Source organism: Sinohyriopsis cumingii, chromosome 17 (assembly GCF_028554795.1).
Source record: "Sinohyriopsis cumingii isolate HCF-2022 chromosome 17, ASM2855479v2, whole genome shotgun sequence".
Lineage (NCBI taxonomy): Eukaryota > Metazoa > Mollusca > Bivalvia > Unionida > Unionidae > Sinohyriopsis > Sinohyriopsis cumingii.
In genome coordinates this window covers 7,424,326-7,450,782 of record NC_142977.1, presented here as the reverse complement: position 1 = coordinate 7,450,782, position 26,457 = coordinate 7,424,326, and the positions used below count along the sequence as shown (strand labels likewise).

At 34.6% G+C, this 26,457-nt stretch overlaps 1 protein-coding gene across 1 annotated transcript; it reads right to left on the bottom strand.

Moving 5' to 3' along the window:
* Positions 1–4,460: 4,460 nt before the first annotated feature.
* LOC149777697 (ADP-ribosylation factor-like protein 3) lies at positions 4,461–26,457 on the bottom strand. Its single transcript, XM_089938749.1, has 6 exons — positions 26,382–26,457; positions 23,088–23,231; positions 17,084–17,200; positions 14,446–14,496; positions 11,105–11,290; positions 4,461–8,976 (listed from the first exon to the last, which is right to left on the bottom strand). Exons 1-6 carry the CDS (start codon positions 26,382–26,384, stop codon positions 8,932–8,934), a joined length of 546 nt encoding a protein of 181 aa, XP_089794875.1. The 5' UTR covers positions 26,385–26,457; the 3' UTR covers positions 4,461–8,931.

Genomic DNA, 26,457 nt, shown 5'->3' with positions numbered 1-26,457 from the left:
CACAGGATTGGGAGTACTTTTTATTGGATTACCCCTTAAATGGTCTGATGCTACATAAGTCATGGTGCCTGCAGAGGTCTCATGATGTTTGTCATCTTTTCAGGTAGGGAACTCTTTACTTATCTCAATACTTTCACTTGACATGAATGGTTAAGGAAATTTGATTTCATACATTGGGCCCTGGAACAAGCATTCTGTCATAGCTTTTATCTTGCATTAATCAAGGAAGTTTTACAAATGATCATTTAAATTATGGGCTACTTAGAAATTTCATTAAGCAAATAATAACTGACCAAAACCTAATAAAAAGTGCAGTTTTCATTTCTATTCTCAAAGAATTTCAGCACTGAGGGATCTTGTGCTACAAAACTATACAGCACTTTAAGGGTTAAGATTTAATGAAAAAATAATCTAAAAAGAAATTAAATGGCAAGGATACGTGTATTTATTTGACAAAAATACCTGTCTGACCAAGCAGACTATGGTATTAATGAATGTTAAAACCCTAGTAAAGCATTATGGAACAAATAAGAAATCTGGCAAAGTAGTCAGCAAAAGCACTGATACCAGAAAGTGAAGCTTTGGCAGAGTTTATGTTAGTGAAAAATCTTCTCTATGAGCTGTGGAAAATTGCACATAATAACCATAAAGAACAATTTCCCAAAATGCTCTAGCTGTCTCAGCATATGCCCATCCAAACAGCAGACTAAAGGGGGTTCTCCGCACAGAGCAATATTCATGTACAGATAAAGAACAGATTAACAATCAAGAAATTAATCCCTATACAATTAGAGAGGGTATCTTTTGAGCATTTTGATTTCAAAAGAGCCCCAACAGAGTAGAGTAGCAAGAAACTAAACAGACTGTAATATCAACATGGAGTTTACACATAATAAAATATCAGTGACTTATAAAAATGGTACTAGCAGCTGCCTTGCCTGGCGCTCAACATTAAGATGTTAATAATGTTAGGACTGGTCGGCCTGGTGTCGGGATAATGTGACTGGGTGGGACATCATGCTACATGTCTGCGGCATGATGCCCCAGTGCTAGACATGACTATAAACTGCCACACTGCAGACATTGTAGCGATATGACTGAAAACTTGTTAAAGCTGTGTTAAAAACTGAAATCAGACACCAACACCCTGCACTGTCTATCTCCAACAGATGATGTCTATCTAGGCCAAGAATGTCTTACAGTTCGTGAATAAGAAAGTGATATAAAGATGCATCTTTCTTCTCTTCTTTATTCAGAACTTTTATTATTAGGACTTCTGTCTGTAATTCTAGGATTATTTATGATTTTAGTTGCAATACCCTCAGCTCTTCTTTTTTTTTACACTTTCACTTTGTATTCTAGAGAAATTATTTGTTGAATTTTACAAAGCTTGTTGCTTTTCACTCTTTTCTGTTACTTGTTTTAAGAGCACAGACTTGTAACACAACACAAACAAGTCAAATGACATGAGTTTTTAACCCTGTTTGTGAAATGCAATTATCTTTGATTTTATTCCTAATCACACTAATAAAACAAAGAAACAGCATTAATAGTATTGGTGTATTTTTTACATATATTAAATTAAAAAAATATATCTAAAACAAAAATCAGTCACACACACACTTATGGGATTTTTGGGATCATGTATAAATTGTGTGAAGAACTGATTTACTGTTAATAAAATTCAAGAACTCCTTTGCATAAATACTTTTTTTAAATGACATACATTTTTATGAATATACATGTAGTATAAAAAAATTCTTTTTTGAATATATTCCCCAATCACATTCCATTAGGAGGAGTCAATTAGAACACAAAAATGGCTTGGATTGTCACAGAGGATGAACTAGGTGATGTTAGCCAGTACAGCAGCAAAGGGGAGGTAATGGTGGTGCAAAAGGGAGGTAATGGGCAAGACTGCCCTTCATCAACTAAAATAAAAAAAGACACTTTTTGTCTTTTAGTAGGGATGGATTTGTGAGGTAACAGGCTAATATTCTTAATGTAATTGGGTAAGTATTCTTGGAGAAACATAATTTACTTATAAATTTGCTTTTCATAATATAAAACGTGTATAAGGAGTTTTAGGAATGTGAACTCAACTAAAATCATGTACATCAAAATCATTATCACAAGTAAGATGTGCTGGCGATGCATAACACAAAAAGAGCAAGGGACTTAATTCAGCTGATCTTAGACTATGGAATAAAGCCAATGAGGGGCCGATAAATACAATTTTGGCCTATATCCTAATTATCTATTTAACAAAGCTTCCAAAATATATTACAACTGCTTAGAATTTGATGAGGATTAATATAGTGACTAAATGCTTGAAAATGTTTATACAAGTTCTTAAAGAAAATGATTTCCCTCTGTTTTGTATTCAATGTCAAAAATAGAAATAATGATCGATTCATATCTGCACACGATGTTTTAGTTCAACAGCAGAACATGACAAGAATTTTTGACTGAAACATGGCACTTTATTATTGCAAACTCAAATCATTAAAAATACTCTAGTATTCTCATGACAAAATAATGAACAAGAAGACAATATGCATATAACCTGGTGTGTTATCTGTGAAAGGCATTTGTGCTTACAAATAATCACCAAACTGAGATATGTGCTTATGCTTGGAGACTGTATCTCCTACCATAATAGCACTGATGTCTACACTGGGGAGACCAGATCTCCTACCATAATAGCATTGATGTCTACATTGGAGAGATTGTATCTCCTACCATAATAGCATTGATGTCTACACTGGGGAGACCAGATCTCCTGCCATAATCGCATTGATGTCTACACTGGGGAGACCAGATCTCCTGCTATACTTGCATTGGTACTTACGCTGGGGAAATGGTAATTCCTACCATAAAGGCACTGGTACTTATGCTGGGGAAATGGTAATTCCTACCATAAAGGCACTGGTGCTTATGCTGGTGAAATGGCAATTACTGTAATAAAGGTATTGGTGCTTAAGCTGTGGAATGGCAATTACTACAATAAAGGTATTAGTGATTATGCTGGGCAATGGCAATTACAACAATAAAGGCATTGGTGCTTATGCTGGGGAATGGCAATTAATACAATAAAGGCATTGGTGCTTATGCTGGGGAATGGCAATTACTGTAATAAAGGTATTGGTGCTTAAGCTGTGAAATTGCAATTACTACAATAAAGGTATTGGTGCTTAAGCTGTGGAATGGCAATTACTACAATAAAGGTATTGGTGCTTATGCTGGGGAATGGCAATTACTAATAAAGGCACTGGTGCTTAAGCTGTGGAATGGCAATTATTACGATAAAGGTATTGGTGCTTATGCTGGGGAATGGCAATTACTACAATAAAGGCATTGGTGCTTATGCTGGGTAATGGCAATTACTACAATAAAGGCATTGATCCTTATGATGGGGTGACATGATCATGTACTATGTAGGCATGGAGGGCAGGCTGTAACTCCTGCCATAAGGGCATTGGTACTTAACACCGGGGAGACAGGAAGATCTAGCATAAGGCAATGGAACTTACACTGGGGAGACAGGAAGATCTAGCATAAAGGCAATGGAATTTACACTGGGGAGACAGGAAGATCTAGCATAAAGGCAATGGAACATACACTGGGGAGACAGGAAGATCTAGCATAAAGGCAATGGAATTTACACTCAGGAGACACGAAGATCGAGCATAAAGGCAATGGAATTTACACTCAGGAGACAGGAAGATCTAGCATAAAGGCAATGGAATTTACACTCAGGAGACAGGAAGATCTAGCATAAAGGCAATGGAACTTACACTGGGAAGACAGGAAGATCTAGCATAAAGGCAATGGAATTTACACTCAGGAGACAGGAAGATCTAGCATAAAGGCAATGGAACTTACACTGGGGAGACAGAAAGATCAAGCATGAAGGTAATGGAATTTACACTGGGGAGACAGGAAGATCTAGCATAAAGGCATTGGTACTTACACTGGGGAAACAGAAAGTCCTAGCATACATCCATAGATGTGTATGATGGGGAGAACTCCTATTATAAAGGGATACAGACATCTGATAAATAAAACAAGAAAATTGTCCCAAAAGTTTCAACCATAAGATATGTGACTCTCCAAAAAATTGAAGACAGCACCCTAACGTTAAAACATCAAAGGCACCAGAATAGTGAAACCTAGGTCTAGTCACAAACAAAACAAAAATCTTTTGTACACGTATTCAGTTATATTAATTACAGAGCTCATATTATTCACTAAGCTCTACGTCACGGATGAATAACAAAATAACAAGTAGTAACGACTGACAAATTAAGATCTGCAAATTTTGATTTATAACAGCAATGTTTAAGAGAAAGAAAAAGTGAAAATCAAAGCAGAAAACAGATATTAGTAATTGAAATCTAATTTAAACACAAATATATACCTCAGATATCAGTCAGGGTAAAGCAAATTAAAACAAAAGCTTGGAGAAATGACGACTATAATCTGAATATATGTAGATATGATACACTTTCAATTTTTATCATGCATACTTCACAGATTTTATCAACACAGATAAATGAAAACAGAACTGGTAAAGAACATAATAATTATTAATCAACTGCTTATTTCAAGGTCTTTTTAGTTATTTTGGGTAGCAATAATTTGAATTTTTAAAAATTGTTTCCTTATTTCTTTGGCCAGTATAAAATTTCTATAATTCCCAATTTTATACATTTTTGCACATCTAAGCCTGTCTATTTTCTATAGAGCATCAACACAACACTGAAAAGTATTTAATTACCAGAAATGCATCGCTTTAAACACCATTTTACAAAAGATGACTGTTTAATTCAGCTTTAATTTCACAGCAACAGCAATGCTGACCCTCTGATGCAAATCAAAATGATTTCAAGTTGTACAAATCCTCTAGCCAGCCTCCACCAAACTACAAAATGACTTTGCCCTACATCAAGACTGTTGATTAAGTACTTAGACTGCTCACCTGGCAGTCACCTGCCTTTAAATAATAAAATGCAAGCAGAGCTGGCCAAAGATATAGGTTGGTAGGATGTTTGTGTAGAAATTTCTTCTAATCCTGTTTTAATGTTATGAAAACAAATGTTTCATGGTCTCTCCATGTCCTTGTATCATTATCCACATTTTTTTATGTATCCACATTATCCACATTTGATGTATCCACATTTGATGGCATATCAGCGTTTATTGAAAGGCCATTATGCCAAGATGCTTTCTGTTAAACCGGTCTGGTTTTGTGGACAAGTATTTACGATAAAGTTATTTAATTGTTTTTGCTTCTTTACATAACGGTTGTCATATTTGATGGCAGAATGGCATCATCTGTATAAACTTCAGTGTCAGTCATGCCAGGACTCTCGTTGTCAAATTTTGGTAGAAATTCTGTTTATTAGTTTTGAAAGGTTTTTCCAGTTTAGTTTTGGTGACCAGTTATTCTATTTATGCAGTTTTTAAATGTTCTTTCAGGCTTTTCTATAACTGATAACACTATCCCATGTAAAAAAACTTGCAAATAATCAATGCAAAACGCTTTTGTCAAATTGGGGTAAATTCTGTTTGCGTGCTTTTAGAGAAGTCATTTCAAGGTTTTCTGTTTTTAGGAACAATAGCAAAATTTTAATATTCCATATTGGATCGGCATGGTTTATTCAAGCTTTGAGAGACGTTAAAACCCGTATGTCAGGGTGATTTCTATCAAATTTGGTCTAATTCTTTTTAAAGGATTTTCCAATTTAAGTAAAGTGAGATATATTTGATGTTGCTTTCTAAGAAGATAAAATAACAGTTTGATGGACAGCTGACAATGTACGCATGCAGGACCATTCCATAAGCTCAAATGGCCTTATGACACTATGAGATAAACAATGAATGACATCACAAATGGCTATTAATGAGATTAATGGTTATGAGGTAACAAAATTGATTGGTACAAATGTTTGATAAAGCTTGCTGAATCAAAGTAATACAAAGAAATGTATATGAGTATACTGTGTGATGTATCTAGACAAAGCCGGATGATTACTTTCTCTCTGTAGACGACATAAAGTTAAAATAACCTGGGTATCTTGGACATATTCTACTTTGTACATTATTAGCAATTTAAAACACCAATAGTGAGATCAATGAACCTTATTTTAATTCAAGTTCACTATCCTAGACGCAATGTTGTCCTTTAAGATACAGATTTATGGATCAGGAAATTCTATAAATACCATGTTAGGTTCTATCACCATTATTGATTTATTTCTTACACATATGTCAAATCATTTTATAATGCTTCCGCTAAATGAAAGAATATTGATTCTCCTTTTCAAAGAAGCAGTTTTTCAATAGTTTTGCTTGGGATGCAATTACAAATAATGCTTCGGATGCTTATCTCCAACAACTTCCTCTACAATTTGAGTTATTGTTAATTACAAAGGACATTGACAAACACACAATGTTGTATAGAACGTTTTTCCTAACATAGTAATGTTCCTACCTTAGATTATAACAAAAAATTCATTAAAATAGACAATACCTCAAATATTTGATAAAGGATGTTTAAATGATTCACAAAATAAATGCTAAGTGTTAAATCCTAAACATGTTTACAATGCTAAGACAAATTAACATTTGCAACATTCATCTGAAGAAAAAAAAGTTTAAAATGATCATACAATCACAACTGAGTAACAAATGTTAACAAGTTATTTGTCATTGATTGTCAACTTCAAATCCTACATTCTTAAAGTTACCCCTGTGACCCACATGTAGTGTACAAATCTGATATCTGTGTTACTTATTCCACCAGCCGCCTACCATTCAGCACAGGTTTGATTCATATTAACATCACACTGCATTAGTTGTCAGGACTTTGACTGTATAAATCTCCTTCTCGTGTAAATCTTTTCATTTCTACACTGCTTTATATTAGGCTCATGCAGGTCCAACTTGTTTTGCTGCCTCTTTTTTCAATTACAGCCTTGTTTTCAAGTACAGCCTAGTTTCTAAGTACAGCCTTGTTTTCAAGTACAGCCATGTTTTCATTTACTGCCTGAGTTTCCAAACAAGCATTTTTATAATTTGATGTGAAGTAATGTAACCTGAATCAATTTGTGCTTAAAGTGATGTCAAATCCTGCTGTAACCTGAATCAATTAGTGCTTGAAGTGATGTCAAATCCTGCTGTAACCTGAATCAATTAGTGCTTGAAGTGATGTCAAATCCTGCTGCAACCTGAATCAATTATGCTTGAAGTGATGTCAAATCCTGCTGTGACCTGAATCAATTAGTGCTTGAAATGATGTCAAATCCTGCTGTAACCTGAATCAATTAGTGCTTGAAGTGATGTCAAATCCTGCTGTAACCTGAATCAATTAGTGCTTGAATTGATGTCAAATCCTGCTGGGAATACCAGCTCCTGAAGTTCATACTTACCATTAAAATTTACATATGTCAGTTGTTAGATAGTGGCCTGCATGCAAGAACAGAACTAAACAGATTAAAAGCTCACAGAAGCATACATTTCTGATATGTTAGGATACGTTTAATGCATTAGTAACAACAAAAGAGGGACAATATATTTGTATTTATTGCATAAAGCTACAAACACTAGGACTGTAAGACCTGGAATTTTTTAATTTCTCTTTCTCAACCACATGACTTACAAAACATGCAAATTTCAAAACCGCCTTGTATACGCACTGAGAGAATCTTAAGTGTTTATTAGATATGAAATTGTGTGATAAATATACATGCAATCCAGATCTTGTTATGTCACACTGGAATATGATATTTATAGCACAATGTTACAACATTAATAAATAAAAACATAAAAATCCATACAATACAGATCTTGCAGTAGCAATAGGCTTAAATACAAATTTTATGTAGCACTCCGATACACATTTTATTATTCATTAATCACTTAACCCATCTAAAAATAGATTTTTCCAACATGTTACTCAGCCAAACCTAATATCTCCAAAGCTCGTTATCTACAGTCAATGGACTGGCTATTAGCCTGGTGTTAATAGTTACATAATGTTACATAGTGTGGGACAACGTATGGGCATTCTTCCCACAAACAAGACTAAAACGTATCAAATATAAAGTAACTTTCAGCTGAAATAACTCAAGAATCATAGCTCTCATTCTGCTGAAATCTGAATGTTATCTTCATTAAATTTAAAACGTGGCATAATTTTGAAAATCTTGTGATATTACAAGAGATCTGAGGTAAATGAGCATGGCTAAAAGACAACATTGGAAAAGTCTACTGTAACTCCCAACAAACATGTACTCTAATTTTCCCAAATTTTTGACACATTAAAAGTAATTAATGTATTCTATATATTCTTTCATTTCAGATGTTTTCTTGTCATATTTCATCTAGTCCCAGCATGCAAGAAGGGTCATATTTCATCATATCCCAGCAAGCAAGAAAGGTTTATTTCTTCATATCTCAAAATGCAAGTGGCTGGGGATATATTTTGTAAAATACAATGAACATTTTAAAGTCTATCAAACCAAATGTTCAGCAAAAATATAGAAAGACTGATTATTGTATTTAATATGTATGAATCAGTTATTTTGCCCCCTTCCAAATATATACTCATATATAAGAAACATTAAACAGGACTACACACCTAACATACATACAGATTACCACTACACATTTTCTCAAGATAAAAAGCAGACATAAAATCAAAAAATACACAAGGTCTTACAGTCAATTAAAATAAAAGGTCCCATTGACAAATGACTGGACGGACAATATCAACAATTAGTGATGTGATTTTGACAACTAGATGATGCAGAGAACAACAATGTTGATATGTAGGATATTCCCTTGTTATGGAGAACCTTTCCTAATGGGGATGCCTTATCTGTTCCTAATGGAGGAAAATGAAGTATTCTAATCCAGACATTATTATCATTTCTTCTTGGCCATCATCGTTACTATATGCTGCATACCGTCCTGTAGTAAAGAAAAGAAAAAAAAAATACTTCAAGTTGCTTTCTTGTTTGGATATGGAGGTTCTTACATAAGTACTCATTTTAAACAAAAAATACAAAATGAGTCAAATAACTTTTATCTTTTGTAAGACTTGTTGATAACAAAATACAAGCCTTGCTGGTAAAAAAAATGCAAGCCTTGGTGGTAAAAAAAATACAAGCCTTGGTGGTAAAACAAATGCAAGCCTTGGGGGTAAAAAAATCAGGCCTTGTCACCATTTTCTTTTCTGAAATAAAAATTCTCAACACTGGGCCCATCAGTAGAAATTCTCATTAAACTTTTTCAGAGTAGATATACCCACAGAATTTCATACGTTTATTTTGAACAGATTCTGGTGATTTCAGAAAAGAAAATGGTCTTGGAAAAAAATGAGGCAGATATTGATGAAGTGTCAGTGACATTGTTCATAAAGACTAAGCAGTATTTTGTATTATCAGTTATAACGGAACATTCTTACTCATTCTTGCTTTTCATATGCTATACATTGAACTTCACGTGTATATAATGGTATAGTTATATGTATTAATAATTATTTTGAAATGTAATAAAAACATGTAAAAATTGTTTTATTGTCATGTTTATATAGATTATAAATTGGGCCAATATAAAATTATGCATATATTTAAGTCCCTGCATCATGCCATGGCATAAAATGGCTTCTATGGCTGAAATGTGGCTACATATTTTTTAATTTGGCAAATTTCGTGGCACAAAGAAAAATATTTCCAAAGGAGGCCCTGAAAATGATTTTATGGTGGTGATGTTAGTGACAATAAAAACTAGAACTGAAACAAGTCAAGACAGTTCTCTGCTATTGTCAATCTAGTGTCTGTGGGATAAAATTAAGGTTGTCACTGTTGTCAAACTAGAGTCCATAGGATAAAATAAAGGTTGTCACTGTTGTCAAACTAAAGTCCATGGGATAAAATTAAGGTTGTCACTGTTGTCAAACTAGAGTCCATAGGATAAAATTAAGGCTGTTACTGTTGTCAAATTAGAGTCCATAGGATAAAATTAAGGCTGTCACTGTTGGCAAACTAGAGTCCATATGATAAAATTAAGACTGTCACTGTTATGTGAAGGGTCCATGGGATAAAATTAAGGATGTCACCAGGGACGTATTAACCATTAAGCAGACTAAGCAGATGCTTAGGGCACCAGGGCCAAAAGGGGGCACCACAAAGTTGAGAAAAGGGTGAAAAGAAAAAAAAACGAATGAAGATTTGTAAAAAAAATTGATAAAACTAGTGCAAATTGATCATAATGTTCTGTTTCTTGATCATGGTGCACCCTAGGGTTATCTTCCCATGTGTACGTGGAAATGAGGGGGGCAGCAACATTTGTCAGTGCTTAGGGCACCAGTGAGCCTTAATCCGCCCCTGGATGTCACTGTTGTCAAACTAGAGGGTCCATGGGATAAAATTAAAGACAGCACTGTTGTCAAACTAGAGAGTCTGTGGGACAAAACTAAAGATGCTATGGCTTGGTAAACTCCAGTCATGTTTTGATAAAAGTCCAGTCCTAGCTTGGTAAATTTCAGCCATGCTTTGGTAAATTTCAGAAATAGTAAATTCCAGTCATGTCTGAGTCAATTCCAGTCAATCTGGAGGCTTGATGGGATAAAATTAAGGATGTCACTGTTTATAAAACACAAGTACTGTATAACTTCCATCGTAATCCCCATACTCATCTTTTACCAAATTGTAGCAAACTTTTTTACACGAGGAAGCTTTATTTACTAATAAGTCCACCCTCTCCTTTACAAAACATTTATATGGCAGGTCACCTGGACTTGTCATCCACAATAAAGTACATTTTTTACATCTTAATAATGTGTTCCATGCAACATGTTTGGCTTGGCGTTTTATGGCACAGCAAAATGTGTAGGCTATTTCGTGCCAAGGCAATTGGAGTAAAGTGCCTTGCCCAATGACACACCACTGTGCCTGACTCAAGCTGGTCCAATGGTAGGATTCAAACCTGCATCCCCTAGGTCGCAAGTTTCAGATGCTCACCACCAAGCCATCACAGCTGCCTCCATGCAACATGTATTTTTTAATATAAATTTGCTTTTTTAATTTCAATTTACCTTAACACCTTCTGCAGTTAACGCCGAGCATGCCTGGATATGCCATTGCCTGCCTCGGATTGCCTGTAGCTGCAATCCCTCCGCGATCTCGCTGGCAGGGGCTGCAGTAGCTAGATCCTGTTTGTTAGCGAAAACCACCAGCGGTACTCCATGCAGTTTCTCTTCTTCCAGTAATTCATTCAATTCCTGGAAACATATAAGGTAAGTAATAAACTAGGGCAAATGTCAATACACCTGTACCTTTGAATATCTTGGTCTTTCTGCCAACAGAAGAACACCTTGAAAACAATATAGTAATCACCATATTGGAACTACTGTTATAAATTCACATGGTTACAATGACTTCGATCTAAGTAAAACACAATATTGTTGTTATTGTTTCTGTAAACTGCACTATTATTGTGTCTGTAAATTGCACTATCTTGAGAAAAAGCAAATATTGCTTAGAAGTGTACTTCTTATCACAATATATTTTGAACAGATGCAAATTGAATACATAATCCTCTGTATTTTCTTCACTCTTGTTTAAACTGTTGGTGGGAAAGGCTCAAGATGCTATATCCATGGTAACAGGAGTGAATTGCCACACTTTTGGTGAATGTTTAAAGTGTCAACATATTTACCCACATTTTGTGTAGGTTTCTTTTCTGCTCAATGAAATAATCAAGATAATGTAGAGATGCTGCCAGGATTTACCTAACTTGGGTGATGGATGAGTTCCCTCCTTATCACCAAAATAAGGCAGCAGTAGAAAAAAAGGGAGGGGAGGAAAAATGTTCATAGTTCAGTATTTACCTAACACTTAAACATCTGTCTTTCTTTCTTCCTGCTCCACTCTGTTACATCTCTATTAAAATTAAAATCCTTAAAAGGTGTCGCTTCTAGTTCTATAGGCATTAATATGCTGATTGTTTAATAAGCTTAATCTGTTCCTTTCCTGTGTATGATTATTGTTGTGTGCTGAGAATCCCCTTTTGACAGTCAGCTGTCTGAAGGGGTACATGCATAGTTAGCTTACACAGCTGTCTGAAGGGGTACATGCATAGTTAGCTTACACAGCTGTCTGAAGGGGTAACTGCATAGCTAGCTTACACAGCTGTCTGAAGGGGTACATGCATAGTTAGCTTACACAGCTGTCTGAAGGGGTATCTACATAGTTAGCTTACACAGCTGTCTGAAGGGATATATGCATAGTTAGCATACACAGCTGTCTGAAGGGGTACATGCATAGTTAGCTTACACAGCTGGAACAGGTATGGAAACTGTTCTTTATAGTTGTTATATAAAATTTTCCACAACTCATAGGTATTGTCTCTGCCCCTAAATAAGATTTGTCACTAACGTGAGCTCAACCAAAGTTTCACTTTCTGGAATCGGTGCTTTGCTGATTACCATGCTCACTACTATGATGACTACCATGTTGACTACCATGATGACTATCACACTAACTACCATGATGACTACCATGTTGACTACCATGATGACTATCACACTGACTACCATGATGACTACCATGCTGACTACCATGATGACTACCATGTTGACTACCATGCTAGATTTCTTATTGTTCTATAATGCTTTATTAGGGTTTTAACATTCAATAATGCCAAAGTCTGCTTGGTCAGACAGAGGTATTTTTATCAAATAAATACAAGTATCCTTGCCATTTAATTTCTTTTTTTATTCTTATTTCTTTATTAAATCTTAAAGTGCTTTATAGTTTTGTACTGCAAGACCTCTGTGTTACAGATTTAAGTCTATCAATGCCATAATCTGCTTTTTTAGACAGATGTATTTTGGTCAAAAACACCCTAACCTTTTAATTTCTTTTTTTATTCTTATTTATTCAATTTATCAAAACTCTTACAGTCCTATAGTTTTGTAGCACAAGATTACACGAGGCTGAATTGTTCTAGAAGAGATATGAAAATTGCACTCCACTTTTAAATTGACTGTAGTTTAGTTAGGCATGGTATTCTGCTTTTTCCACTTCTAATTTCAAAATACCACTGAGTAGAAGATGATTGGCACGTCATCTATTTTTGTCCCTCACCTCATGTACATTGAACTTGTGTTAAACATCATTTTCAGGTTGAAATCACTCACTGTCATTTCCAGTAACACTTTTCCAGCTCTATTAATCTGATATATTTCAAAATTTTCAAAATCACTGTTGTCTTTGCTGTCATCAGAATGAAGATGAACCATGTTGGTAGACAGCCATTTTGTGCTTTCTAGGTTGCCCATATTTTAAACAACACTTGTAAAGCTTAAATTATGAATGCAAGGTTAAAATTGCGACCAAATGCTTGTTACATGGCCAATGTGCAACTTAATTTCAGTTTAACAAGCATTTATATCAAGCAGAAATACCCATAAGTGTAAACAATTGTCAACGTGAAAAAAGACACACTACTACAATGCTACAAAACGTTTACTAGCAACATGTCCTATGTCATGGCAAGCACTTAACAATTATAAAAAAATTATATACTGCCATGAGTACATTTTTATATGCATGACTTTAAAGTAATTTGTGGGATTTCTTGTACATCACTGCCTTCTACGTGTGCAAAGTCATAAAAAATTTGCATGGTTCATGCACTTTATGCCCTGGCAGCTTCTCGGACACTGATATCAATGATGTAACTGATATCAATGATGTAACTGTTATCAATGATGTAACTGATATCAATTATGTAACTGATACCAATGATGTAACTGATATCAATGATGTAACTGATATCAATGATGTAACTGATACCAATGATGTAACTGATATCAATGATGTAACTGATGTCAATGATGTAACTGATATCAATGATGTAACTGATATCAATGATGTAACTGATATCAATTATGTAACTGATACCAATGATGTAACTGATATCAATGATGTAAGTGATATCAATGATGTAGCTGATATCAATGATGTAACTGATGTCAATGATGTAACCGATATCAATGATTTAACTGATATCAATGATTTAACTGATATCAAAGATGTAACTGATATCAATGATGTAACTGATATCAATGATGTAACTGATATCAAAGATGTTACTGATATCAATGATGCCACATTCAATCTTGAGCATCTGCAGTGGCTCACCACTACAACCTCCCCCCCCCATTTACACTGCATATTCCATGTAAAACAAGGATCTTATTGTCAAATATGTCACTATGTCAGGCATCTTGTCATGACCGCATTTTAAAAAGTTTGGTCAGAACAATATTTGAAAATGCCATTATAATTGAAATGTTTGTACATCTCGTTACAATTCATTTTAAATCCTCTAAAATGAGAAGAATTAGGTCAAGACAAAAATCGGACTCACCATCCCAGTTTCTTCAAACCTTTTCCTGTCTGTACTGTCAATAACATATAACTGTAAAAACAGAAATATTTACATTATATATAAATATTTATTAATGCAAAATATTGCTTACGGAAAAAATATAAAACAGTTTCCCAATGTTTTGAGCCAAACAGGTTCTTTATCAGTGGATGAAGCAACAAAACAAACACTAAACACAAAACAAAGAGGGACTTATTTAAAAACTGTTTTCAATATACTGGTCCACTGCTATGGAACAACATTCCCAGTGACATAAGGCAGACTCCTACGTTTCTTCTTTTCATAATGATGAAATCTGAAGAAAATTGAACAGTGCTAGTAATATAAACACTGCCTGCTTTTCTGTACTTTTGCATCATTTTCACAGTTGAATTTTTCCATGCAGGATGATATTTTATATTTTATATATGTTTATGTGTACAAAGATGCCTGTGCATATGTTCCAGGCTTCAAATTTTCATTCTTAAAATCAGTTAATTATTTAGTGTCAAGCCTGACTTTTCACATGATGTATATACTATATATTACTGTACACAACAGCTAGAAGGTCTCAAGGTAGATTGTGTGTGTGATTTAGATTTTTAACGCAGCTTTAACAATTTTCCAGTCACATCGCTACGATGTCTGCAGTGTGGCAGTTTAAAGTGATGTCTAGCACTAGGGCATCGTGCCGCAGACATGTAGCATGATGTCCCACCCAGTCACATTATCCTGACACCAGGCCAACCAGTCCTAACATTACCCTCGTAATGATGAGCGTCAGGCGAGGCAGCTGTTAGTACCATTTTTAGAAGTCATTGGTCTGACTCTGCCAGGGTTCGAACCCACGACCTCCTGCATCTGGGGTGGATGCTCTAACAACTAGGCCATTGGAGTGGTGATGGTAGCTTAGTTCTGTAACTAACTGAGTTTCCTTCTCTAGATAAAGTCTTTATTAGTATTATTATTATTATTATTAAAAAGCCAAAAGCATACATGTCAACTCCATGAGAGGTATACGAGTATTTATTGCTATTATAAGTGGCAAAAATGCATGATTTGGATGTAAAAGTGTAATCTGTATATTACATGCCAGAATTACAGCATGCATAAAAAGATACATTTTCACACTAACTTGGTTCTGCAGCTGGTCAAAATTCTTATCACAAAGGGCAAATGGATTACAACCAGAATACAAACACAAAATACACTGAAAAATTATGTTCAGCACTTACTTTAACTAGTCTATGTGTAACTTTTGCTGAATGAACTGGAAAGAGCAAGATTGTATATTCAGAGTGCACATTTTTCAAGTTTATTAAGCGGTGTTGATTTGTCCTTTTTTTGATCTCACATGTTTTTAATTTTGAAAAGATCCATCTGCTCTAACATTTTCCATCTTATGACATTCACAACTCACACAGTAAAGTGTTTCACTAAACATCTGACACCATTTTCTATTAAAGAATAGACTGGTCTGCTAACTAGCTAGTAATCAATATAATGAATCTGTGAGGCAAAGTTCATATTTGAAGAAACACATCTAGTTTCTTGGAAATGGGTCATACAGAGTTGCTATAAACAGTAATTAAGGAAAGTACTCTTATGCTATTTTTAAAGAGCAGTCATCTTATTAAGAATATTCTCAAATTTACATGAGTGGAAAAAAAGGGATGATAACAAAAATGACAAAAACAACTTTTTATGACTATTTTTTATATATCTTTATTGAATCATAAAGTGTAATCCATATACATGCAAGCATAAAACATACATGTAATTTGGTGGAAAAAAAGCATTATGATTAAGCCAAAAGTGTAACAGATGCATGTATGCAAGAGATCCATAAAACAAACACTACACACAAAAACCAAGAGATATTCTTGATCCTATGTATCAGATGTTTCACTGTTATAGTTGTTATTATAGGTTACTGGGTGACAGCCATTCACAAATAAAATTACCTTTCTGCAGCCGGCATATTCTCTTTTCAATAATTCTCTAAATTTGCTTAATAGTCACCCAATAACTTATAATTACAACTATAACAATGAAATATCCAGGATATAATTTGCGCATACATAAATTTACATAAAATAACAGATGACACTATGGCTCATCGATTTCTAGGTCAATATAAAATATCTTTCAGCATCCACAACAAGTCATAGTCATGTAAAGTTTTACAAGGACTACAGTTTGTCTGTTTTATTTGTTTGTCTTGTCTATGTTTTGTATTTGCCTTTAAAAAAGACTCATTAAGAGTCGAAGGCACTTAGGCAAGCTAGATACTAGTTTTGCACTGTTCGTAGTCAGTTTATTACATATATATATATATATATATATATATATATATATATATATATATATATATATATATATATATATATTTCATTTTAAAAGTAGCCCAGATAGCAAGAAAGAAAGCAATGTTTAACTTATCATCCCACTGATGGTTTATGGTATGACAAATACATTAGCTTTTCATCAAAGACTGCATACAGACAAATCATTTCATGTTGCTATATCATTTTTTACAATGAAGCAATTTGTTCATTGGCAAATATGGTCTTTTGGTCAAGTGGTCAGTAAAAGATCAGTAAGTAATACATAAAAATACACAAAATATTTTACTTACAAGTATATCAGTGTTGTCAAAATAGTTTTTCCAATAAGGTCGTATTTTCCTCTGTCCACCTATATCCCATACATTGAGTCGGAACCCTTGTGATTGCACTGTTTTAATGTTAAAACCCTGGAAAGAGAAGAAGAAAAAAATGTTTGATAAAGTATACCAAACCATTGCTGGAATTTACCAAGCCATGAGAAATTGCCAAATTATGACTGGAATTTACCAAGTCATCTATGGAGCTTACCAAACCATGACCAGAATTTCCCAAAACATGACTGGAATTTACCAAGTCATTTCTGGAAGTTACCAGGCCATGACTGGAATTTGCCAATCAATTATAGTTCCACCCAAGCAAATGCTGTTATGAAGATTTCCTGGAGCAACATTTTCAGACTTCTCAGTCATAATAATTTACTTAAGATTTTGAATACTGGATTTTACTCCAGGTTCGGAAGTCTTATTTGATATGTATAAATGCAGTCTTTAGATTGGTTAGAAAAACTGTAAGTAAAATTTTGATCTGAATGAAATGTATGATGCAGGGATCCAAGCTTGGGACATGTTGGATATCAAAAGCTTAAAGTTGCTTGGGACATGTTGGATATCAAAAGCTTAAAGCTGCTTGGAACATGTTGGATATCAAAAGCTTAAAGCTGCTTGGGACATGTTGGATATCAAAAGTTTAAAGCTGCTTGGGACATGTTGGATATCAAAAGTTTAAAGCTGCTTGGGACATGGATATCAAAAGCTTTCTGTAACTTCTTAAAGTTAGTCCTGCAAATTTTAGGAATTCAAAGCGATGTTGCTATCGAAAGAGTTCATGCAGATAAACACTCTTTATGTCAATGTGATCCTACACTGTGAGGAAGCTATAAGATAGAACAACCATTGAATGAAAAACCTCAAGTAATGATACATAAATGAAAAACCTCACGTAATGATACATAAATGAAAAACCGTAAGTAATGATACATAAATGAAAAACCTCAAGTAATGATACATAAATGAAAAACCTCAAGTAATGATACATAAATGAAAAACTGTAAGTAATGATATATAAATGAAAAACCTCAAGTAATGATACATAAATGAAAAACCCTAAGTAATGATACATTACTTGAAAAACCTCTTGTAATAATACAATAAGTGAAAAACCTCAAGTGATGATACATTAATTGAAAAACCTCCAGTAATGATACATTAATTGAAAAATTTCATGTAATGATACATTAATTGAAAAACATTAGGTAATGATACATAATTGAAAAACCTCAAGTAATGATACATAAAACCTCAAGGAATGATACATTATTTGAAAAATATCATGAAACATCATCAATATCATGACTAATGAGACAGTTCTAAATTATTGAGTCCGGGATATAAGAGAAAAGTTACAGACTGAGAAGGACATACAACATTTCTTTCATCATAAGACAATACCTGCTGAACTATGGCGTGTCAAATTAAAAATATGATTTTTGGCTCCCAAACCCTACAAGGCAACTGTGTTTATAAAATAAATGATTTCTAATAAATCTAATTTTAACAAAATGTGAGAGAATCAGAGACAGATGGAGAGATACTGAGAAATATGCCTTTAACCTGTAGCCCATATTAACAGCAAACTGTCATTTTTCAAATAGCTTCATGCTTAATGCTCATGGAATACTGACATTCCTGTGCAGTTTATATGGTTAATTATCAATGATGCAATTAAGAGGCTATTGCAGTAAGCTGGTAAGTGATAAACAACCACCGACCCACATATTATTGATTGACCATAGCCAGGGTGATTTGTCAAGGTATTCTCTTGAGCATGCTGTGGATGAGCAAATTTGTCTATGATAGATGCCTTGACTGGAAGATTTAAGGACACATACATTTCACTGTGATGCATGACTTAGAACTGTGATAAATGCATTGTGATGGATCCAAATATCTTTATATTTCCTACTGATCACATGCCTTTTATATCAGCCAAATATCTTTATATTTCCTACTGATCACATGCCTTTTATATTAGCCAAATATCTTTATATTTCCTACTGATCACATGCCTTTTATATTAGCCAAATATCTTTATATTTCCTACTGATCACAGGCCTTTTATATTAGCCAAATATCTTTATATTTTGTATTGAGCACATGCCTTTTATATTAGCCAAATATCTTTATATTTCCTACTGATCACAGGCCTTTTATATTAGCCAAATATCTTTTGATCTGAGTGATCTGGGAAACTGGTTAATACAAATATTGTTTAACTGTAAACAACTCTTTTTAAGCCCAATTATACAAGTCTGCTGAAAAGAGTTTCACAGTCATATGTAAGCTGTCATTTTGTAGTGAAATCATTATTCCATCATGGTACACAAAACAAACTGGATTTTTAAGAGTCCATGAGGATTTCATTCTGAGGATGAATTAAACTGAGCAGGATACAATAACATGGAATGTAAATATTTGGGAGAGGCTTTGTGAATACTACACATAACTAAATATATTGATAATAATACTACTAATAATAATACTACTAATAATAATACTAATACTAATAATAATAGTAACAATAGTGCTATTCAGTATGAGGCATTTGTTAAAAAAAAACATGTCTGAAAGGTGAACTTGCAGCAGTCAAATGCATACAAACATAATTCTGGCCTTTTTCCCATGGGTGGCCACTACTGGCAGATTTCAATGTACATGTACCTCAATGAACAGTGAATGCCTTGAGTGGTTGGTACTCTCAACATACATGTATCTCAATGAACAGTGAATGCTTTGAGTGGTTGGTACTCTCAACATACATGTATCTCAATGAACAGTGAATGCCTCGAGTGGTTGGTACTCTCAACATACATGTATCTCAATGAACAGTGAATGCCTTGAGTGGTTGGTACTCTCAACATACATGTATCTCAATGAACAGTGAATGCCTTGAGTGGTTGGTACTCTCAACATACATGTATCTCAATGAACAGTGAATGCCTTGAGTGGTTGGTACTCACAACATACATGTATCTCAATGAACAGTGAATGCCTTGAGTGGTTGGTACTCTCAGCATACATGTACCTCAATTACTTGTTTCTGCAATGAGTATCAGTGCTCTCTATGACCTATGTCACTACAGAACTCAATGCTCTCTACATGCATGTACCTCAATAACCTGGTCATGATATGAATATTCAGTACTCTCTACATGCAAGTACCTCAATAACCTAGTCATGATACAAATACTCTTACTCTCTACATGCATGTACCTCAATAACCTGATCATGATACAAATAATCAGTACTCTCTACATGCATGTACCTCAATAACCTAATCATGATACAAATACTCACTGCCCTCTACATGCATGTACCTCTGGTACCTCCTCATACCATGAGAGTGCTCAGTAGAAATTCGGGAACCCCAAGGTCTAAATTTGGAGAGTCAAAAACAAACAGTAAATCTTAAAATTTCAGGAGTAAAAGATTCAGAAGCTAAATAACATTGAAGCATGGAGAATAAAAGTTTTCAATAACAAAATTATCAATTGAATACTTGTCATATGTCTATAATGTATCATTCAGGGATGGTCCTGGCTTTTAAAAAGCTGTCCCCAAAAAAATCGCCAACCTCAATATTTTGTCGCCAATTTTCAAAAAGTGTCGCCAAAAAAAATAGTGTACATTTCTCCAAGTGTTAATTTAGTCTATTAATGTAACAGGCAATGAAAATGACAAAAGATGGATTAGTTAATACTTTAATTACAACAAGCATTAACAAAATGTTACAAAGTGTTACATGAAGATCCGTCGCAATTTTAGGGCTGCCCACTTGTTGATTGCAGTTTCAAAGTCTAATTTTTCACATCTGTACATGCTGATTCTCATTAAATTCTCGAGAGATGAGATGCAGAGCTTATTTCTGATGTCAGTTTTTATGAGGTTCATCTTACTGAATCCACGTTCACAGTCCTCAGTGCTGACAGGTGACACCAGTAGTCTCTCAGCAGCCCCCCCCCCCTTTATGGCTAGCTTCACAAAGCTTGTAGCGAATTGCTTCCTAAATCCCAAGAATGATCACTGAATGCTGTATAAATTTTCTCAACAAGAAAAATAGGATCTCCATTCCCACGAATGAAACTTACACGAGTCAATACCTGGCAATATTGGACCGTATATGTAAGCATAAATTCACACCCAATTTGGGGATTCTTTCACTCCTGTATTTTGAGAAATAAATAATTATTATTAATTATGCAAAACTGTTTTTTTTGCTATTTCTTGTTGCGGAGTTTAAGTCTCTGCAGCCGTAACACGGGACTGATGGCAAAAGGAAAAGATCAATGAGTAAAATGCTGCACTGGTGACAGATGTAATTGTGATTGAGATTTTTTCCATTTGCTTTGTATTTATACACAGTAGTCGGTACTTCAAAGGTTATCAGTTTTCTATGAAGGTTCAGCAGAACTATTGTATTGGTATATGTATAAAAAAAAGAGAAGGATTAGCCATACAATTAATTGTATCTGTTCTATTCACGTCTTCAGAAGTCGGTCAGTTGTAGGTATAGTTCGGTAGCATGACTGACTGTATCACAGCATACAGTACTCAGCCCAGATGTCAGCATAAGCAGATTATGATGTAACAATGCACTGTAAAGATGGGGTTGTCAATAAGAACAAAGGATCATTTGTGTAACAGATTGATTCCAATGCATTGCTTAGTCAAGTTTGTGGCTTCCTTTCGTTCTGGCTTTAAATTTATCCAGTCCAAATCCATGATTGTATGTACAAATTAAATAACCAAAAGGTATGTCGCCAAAAAAATCGCCAGATGGGATATTTTTGTTGCCAATAAGGAAAAAAAATCGTAATTTGCGACATTGGCGAAGCCCAGAACGATCCCTGCTGTATGGTTCTTTTGTACATGTCAAGCATGTGAGAAGAGTATTTTTCAACATATCTCATGAGTCCATTCTGGAAACTTCATGTATCAGAGTAAATCAGAAAGACAGCTAATCATCAGTGAGGGAATGTATAATGTATCTGTGTATGCCTGTTGATATGACTTTTCTTGCCTTCCAGTTTGTCAGCAATATACTCCATCTATGACATTATATTTCAATGCAGGCATTCAGTTTGTTGGCAACATAGTCCATCTGTGACAATATATTTCAACATAATCACCCAGTCTGTTGACAATATACTTGGTCATTGACATTACATTTCAACACAATCACTCAGTTTGCTGACAACATACTCCATCTTTGACACCATATTTCAACACAATCATTGAGGCAGTCAGCAATATGCTATACCTCTGACACCATATTTGACAACATACTCTATCTTTGACACCGTATTTGACAACATACTCTATCTTTGACACCATATTTGACAACATACTCCATTTTTGACACCATATTTGACAATATACTCCATCATACATTATACTTCAACAATATCATTCAGTCAGTCAGCAATATGCTCCATCTTAAAAGACCTCAAGTCTCTCAAGCAAGGACCACCTTACTGAGAAGAGACTGTTTCCTGTGCCCAAAATATACACCATTTTTTACTTTTTTTTTAAAAACTCCACATCAGATGCAACCCCTCTTATAATGTCAGTTTTTTGGAGAGAGAGAGAGAGAGAGAAAGAGAAAGTTAATGCTTCCACTGACCTCCTATTTACTAATTCTGGACTTGGACTGAATTTTGGACTTGGAGTTTTCAATAATGTCTACAGTTTTCCATGACTGACTCTAAAGTTTAGGATGACCATGGTTCTGGGTTTTCAAACATGAATGAGAAATGCAAAGGCCACCACAGAAGAGGTGACATTATAGGTGGCAGGGAAAATACGTGTTATTTTTTACCTCCACTTTCCCATGTACATATCTGTGTAGGTGTGATATGACTAACGTGTTATTTTTTACCTCCACTTTCCAATGTAATACTTGTGTAGGTGTGATATGACTAACGTGTTATTTGTTACCTCCACTTTCCCATGTACATACCTGTGTAGGTGTGATATGACTAACATCTTCTTCTGCCAGTTTTTTCAGAAGAGTTGTCTTCCCTGCATTATCGAGCCCGAGAAGTAAAATTCGCAACTCCTTTTCTGAGGAAGATTTCAATTTTCTGAGTAAAGCCAGAAGACCCTAGCAATTAAAAAGTAAGACAATCAATTGAAAAGTAAGACAAAAGCAACTGAAAAGTACAGGAAAAAGTTAACGCATACAGTGTACATATTTCTATCCCTTTTTATAAACTATTTCCAAGTTTTCATTGGTTTCAAGAACTGTGATTATCATGTGGAAAATGGGAATAAGACCATACCATATTATTCTGAAATACTTTATCAACGTGACTTTTATAATAACTAAGTCAAGATATTACCTAAGTTCTGGAAGGTACAAGTTTCACATAAACAAACTGTAAAATCTCACTGAAAGAAATAAACATCTCTCGCACCATAATTTAGTAGTCAGACTTGTATTACTGTATATACTTCCATACTTCCTAATATGTCTGATCCAACTGCAAATGTGATGTTTGTTGGTTGTAATCAGTAGGACACATGACAACAGACCCTGATCTGCCAACACATGACAACAGATCCTGATCCGCCAACACATGACAACAGACCCTGATCTGCCAACACATGACATCAGACCCTGATCTGGCAGCACATTGCATAACAGAAGATTGTAGTCAGTGTTGCTTGTAGTTGAACCCAACTTATAAGCGAGTATCAATGGTACCTTAAAACTATACTTGGTCACAAAGCATGTGATGATATAAATATTAGGTAATTCATGTTACACAGATGTGTACCCATCAAGAAAAAGAAGTTATGAAGTTATATCAGTACCCTCTTTCAAAGCGTCTGAGAAGAGATTAAACAAATTCTGGGAAACCAACTCCAAAAGTATACAAAACCAATATAAAGATTTGCACATTCCACTTACTATTAATGTGGGATGTCGTGCCATGCTTACACTCCCAATGACTCATCAAGCTTTGTACTGGCATACATGGTCAATGCTACACAAATCAAAATGTGGCCTCTTATATAATAATCATGCAAAGCTCAAAATAGATAGCCCACTATCTTGGACCCTTCTAAATCTAGATCGGGCCCCTCCTGCATTCCATTTCCAGCAGCCAGCATATTAGTACAAAAATGTAAAATGTTCCCCTCATGAGCTGTCACTTTTTTTCTTCAAATGTATCCAGAACCAATAAATAATTCATATCGTGACATAAGGTAAGTAATCAGATTATCTCTATCATCGATACATGTCTCCCAATGTCACTCCGGTGGCCTAGTGGTTAGAAGGTCCACCTCATGTTAAAAATCCAAATCACACACACACACATAATGTCAAATTTCCATTACTGAAAGAAGTATTGACTAAAGTACATGTAACAGTAAGATTAATATTATATCATTGTTTATAAAAGCCGACATTTACAGGAAATGGTCTTATCAATGTTATGAATGAGTTTGGGCTTCGCACATCTGTTGACTTATTCTCTTTGATGATTACAACTGGACATAATTGTCAAGATCATAACAGGGTCAGCATAGGCTAAAAACAGATTTTGTGCATTAACACACACATACACACACACACAGAAATTAACCTTGACCTTGCAAACTACTCCAAGGACCCAAAATAATCATCTTTACATATTGTGATGAAAAACATAGACTGTACAACAATTTAAAGCCAAAAATGATGATGAAGGCATTCAATCAGAGATTGCAATAGCAGAGGTATATGCCACAATTAATAATTATTCTGAATTCAACACCTAATCATGCAGAAATTGTGAAATTATTGGAAATCACATTTGATGCGAGTCCATCTTTAGCAGAATTGAAATGAGGGTTTAGTCCCATGTACAATAACAAAAGAACAAGGGACCAACAATTTAATTCTCCTTAAGTGTTTCAAAATAATTGTAAAAAATACGTCCTTATCAGAATGTTTTACGTCCAGGCAAGTGACTTTTTCAAGCCACTTGCTCAAAGCCTGTATCTGAACAAAACTTTCTTTGAGCATGTGAACAGTCTTGCCTGTGTAAGTGGTAAAAATTGATTTTCATAAGAGTGCCATTACAATTTGGGGTTTTGTCTCTAAGTAAGAACAACCTCGAAAATGTAAAGAGTTTACGAGATAAATGTATGTAAATGCAGAATATCATTTCTGCAAACAAATGTGCTATTTGTGTGAATAAGTATTTGTGTGCTTTCTATTTACTTTTGTGTGTGTATGTGTGCATATTATTAGCTTGAATTATATATGTATAGAGAGAGAGCCTCAAGGAACATTAATTTTCACCTGCAACTAATTGAGTTACCTTCTGAAAAGCCATTATTATTATTATTATGATTATTATTATTACTATTGCTGTTGTTGTTGTTATAGGGTTTAATGCCATTTTTCAGCACAAGATAGGCTATACATGGCGGCCAGTATCAATGGTGGAGGAAGAACCACTGTTCCACGAGAAGCTTCTGGCGAGCTTTCTCACATATCCACATATGCCGAGCCCGAGACTAGAACCCACGCAGAAAGAGGTGAGATGGCAGTGATCCGTGATGGAGAGCACTTTCGACCACTTGGCCATTCAGGGCCCCATTACTATTATTATTATTATTACTAATATTATTTACCAACAACTTTCAGGTTATGATGCAAATGCAGAATGTTATCTGGCATAAAATTGTACTGAATACTTAATCTGCAAAGGAATTTTAATCAGGGTGAATATAAAATCCTTGGAAAAAAATAACTGAGCCAAAATCCTCTTCGGGAATTTTAGCAATATGGTACAAATATGAGACATTAAATCATTACATGTTAATATGAAATAAGTAAAATACGTTCAATATTTTAAGTACTGACACAGCAGGAAGTAGTATAACTAAAACGTTGTTTCATATTCTATGCAGTCTAAAATTCCTAAATATTGCATTTCGAAACTGTCTGGTATAAAATGCATTGGATAGCCTTGCAGAGCTTAATTCAACATGGTTTTTTAGTAGTTTTAGAGGCTGCGAGATGGCACGTACCAACTAAATAAGTCGATGTATAGTTAGTTTGAATGCATACCCTTTCAAACACCCCCACCCCCCACCCCCCGTTTATATCGTTGCTCAGATTTGTATACTAGCCAAATGTAAATAATACTGGATGATACACGTATAATGATGTAAAGAGAGTGCTGCGATGTCTAAATATTTTGCCCATAACTATGTTGAGATCGCAGATATTTCATATTTTACATATTTTTTTTACCATTTTGTTCCTAAATAAAGTTTGCTGGGTAACTACGCGTGACGTCACTGCCTCATATTGAACACTACCAAAGGTA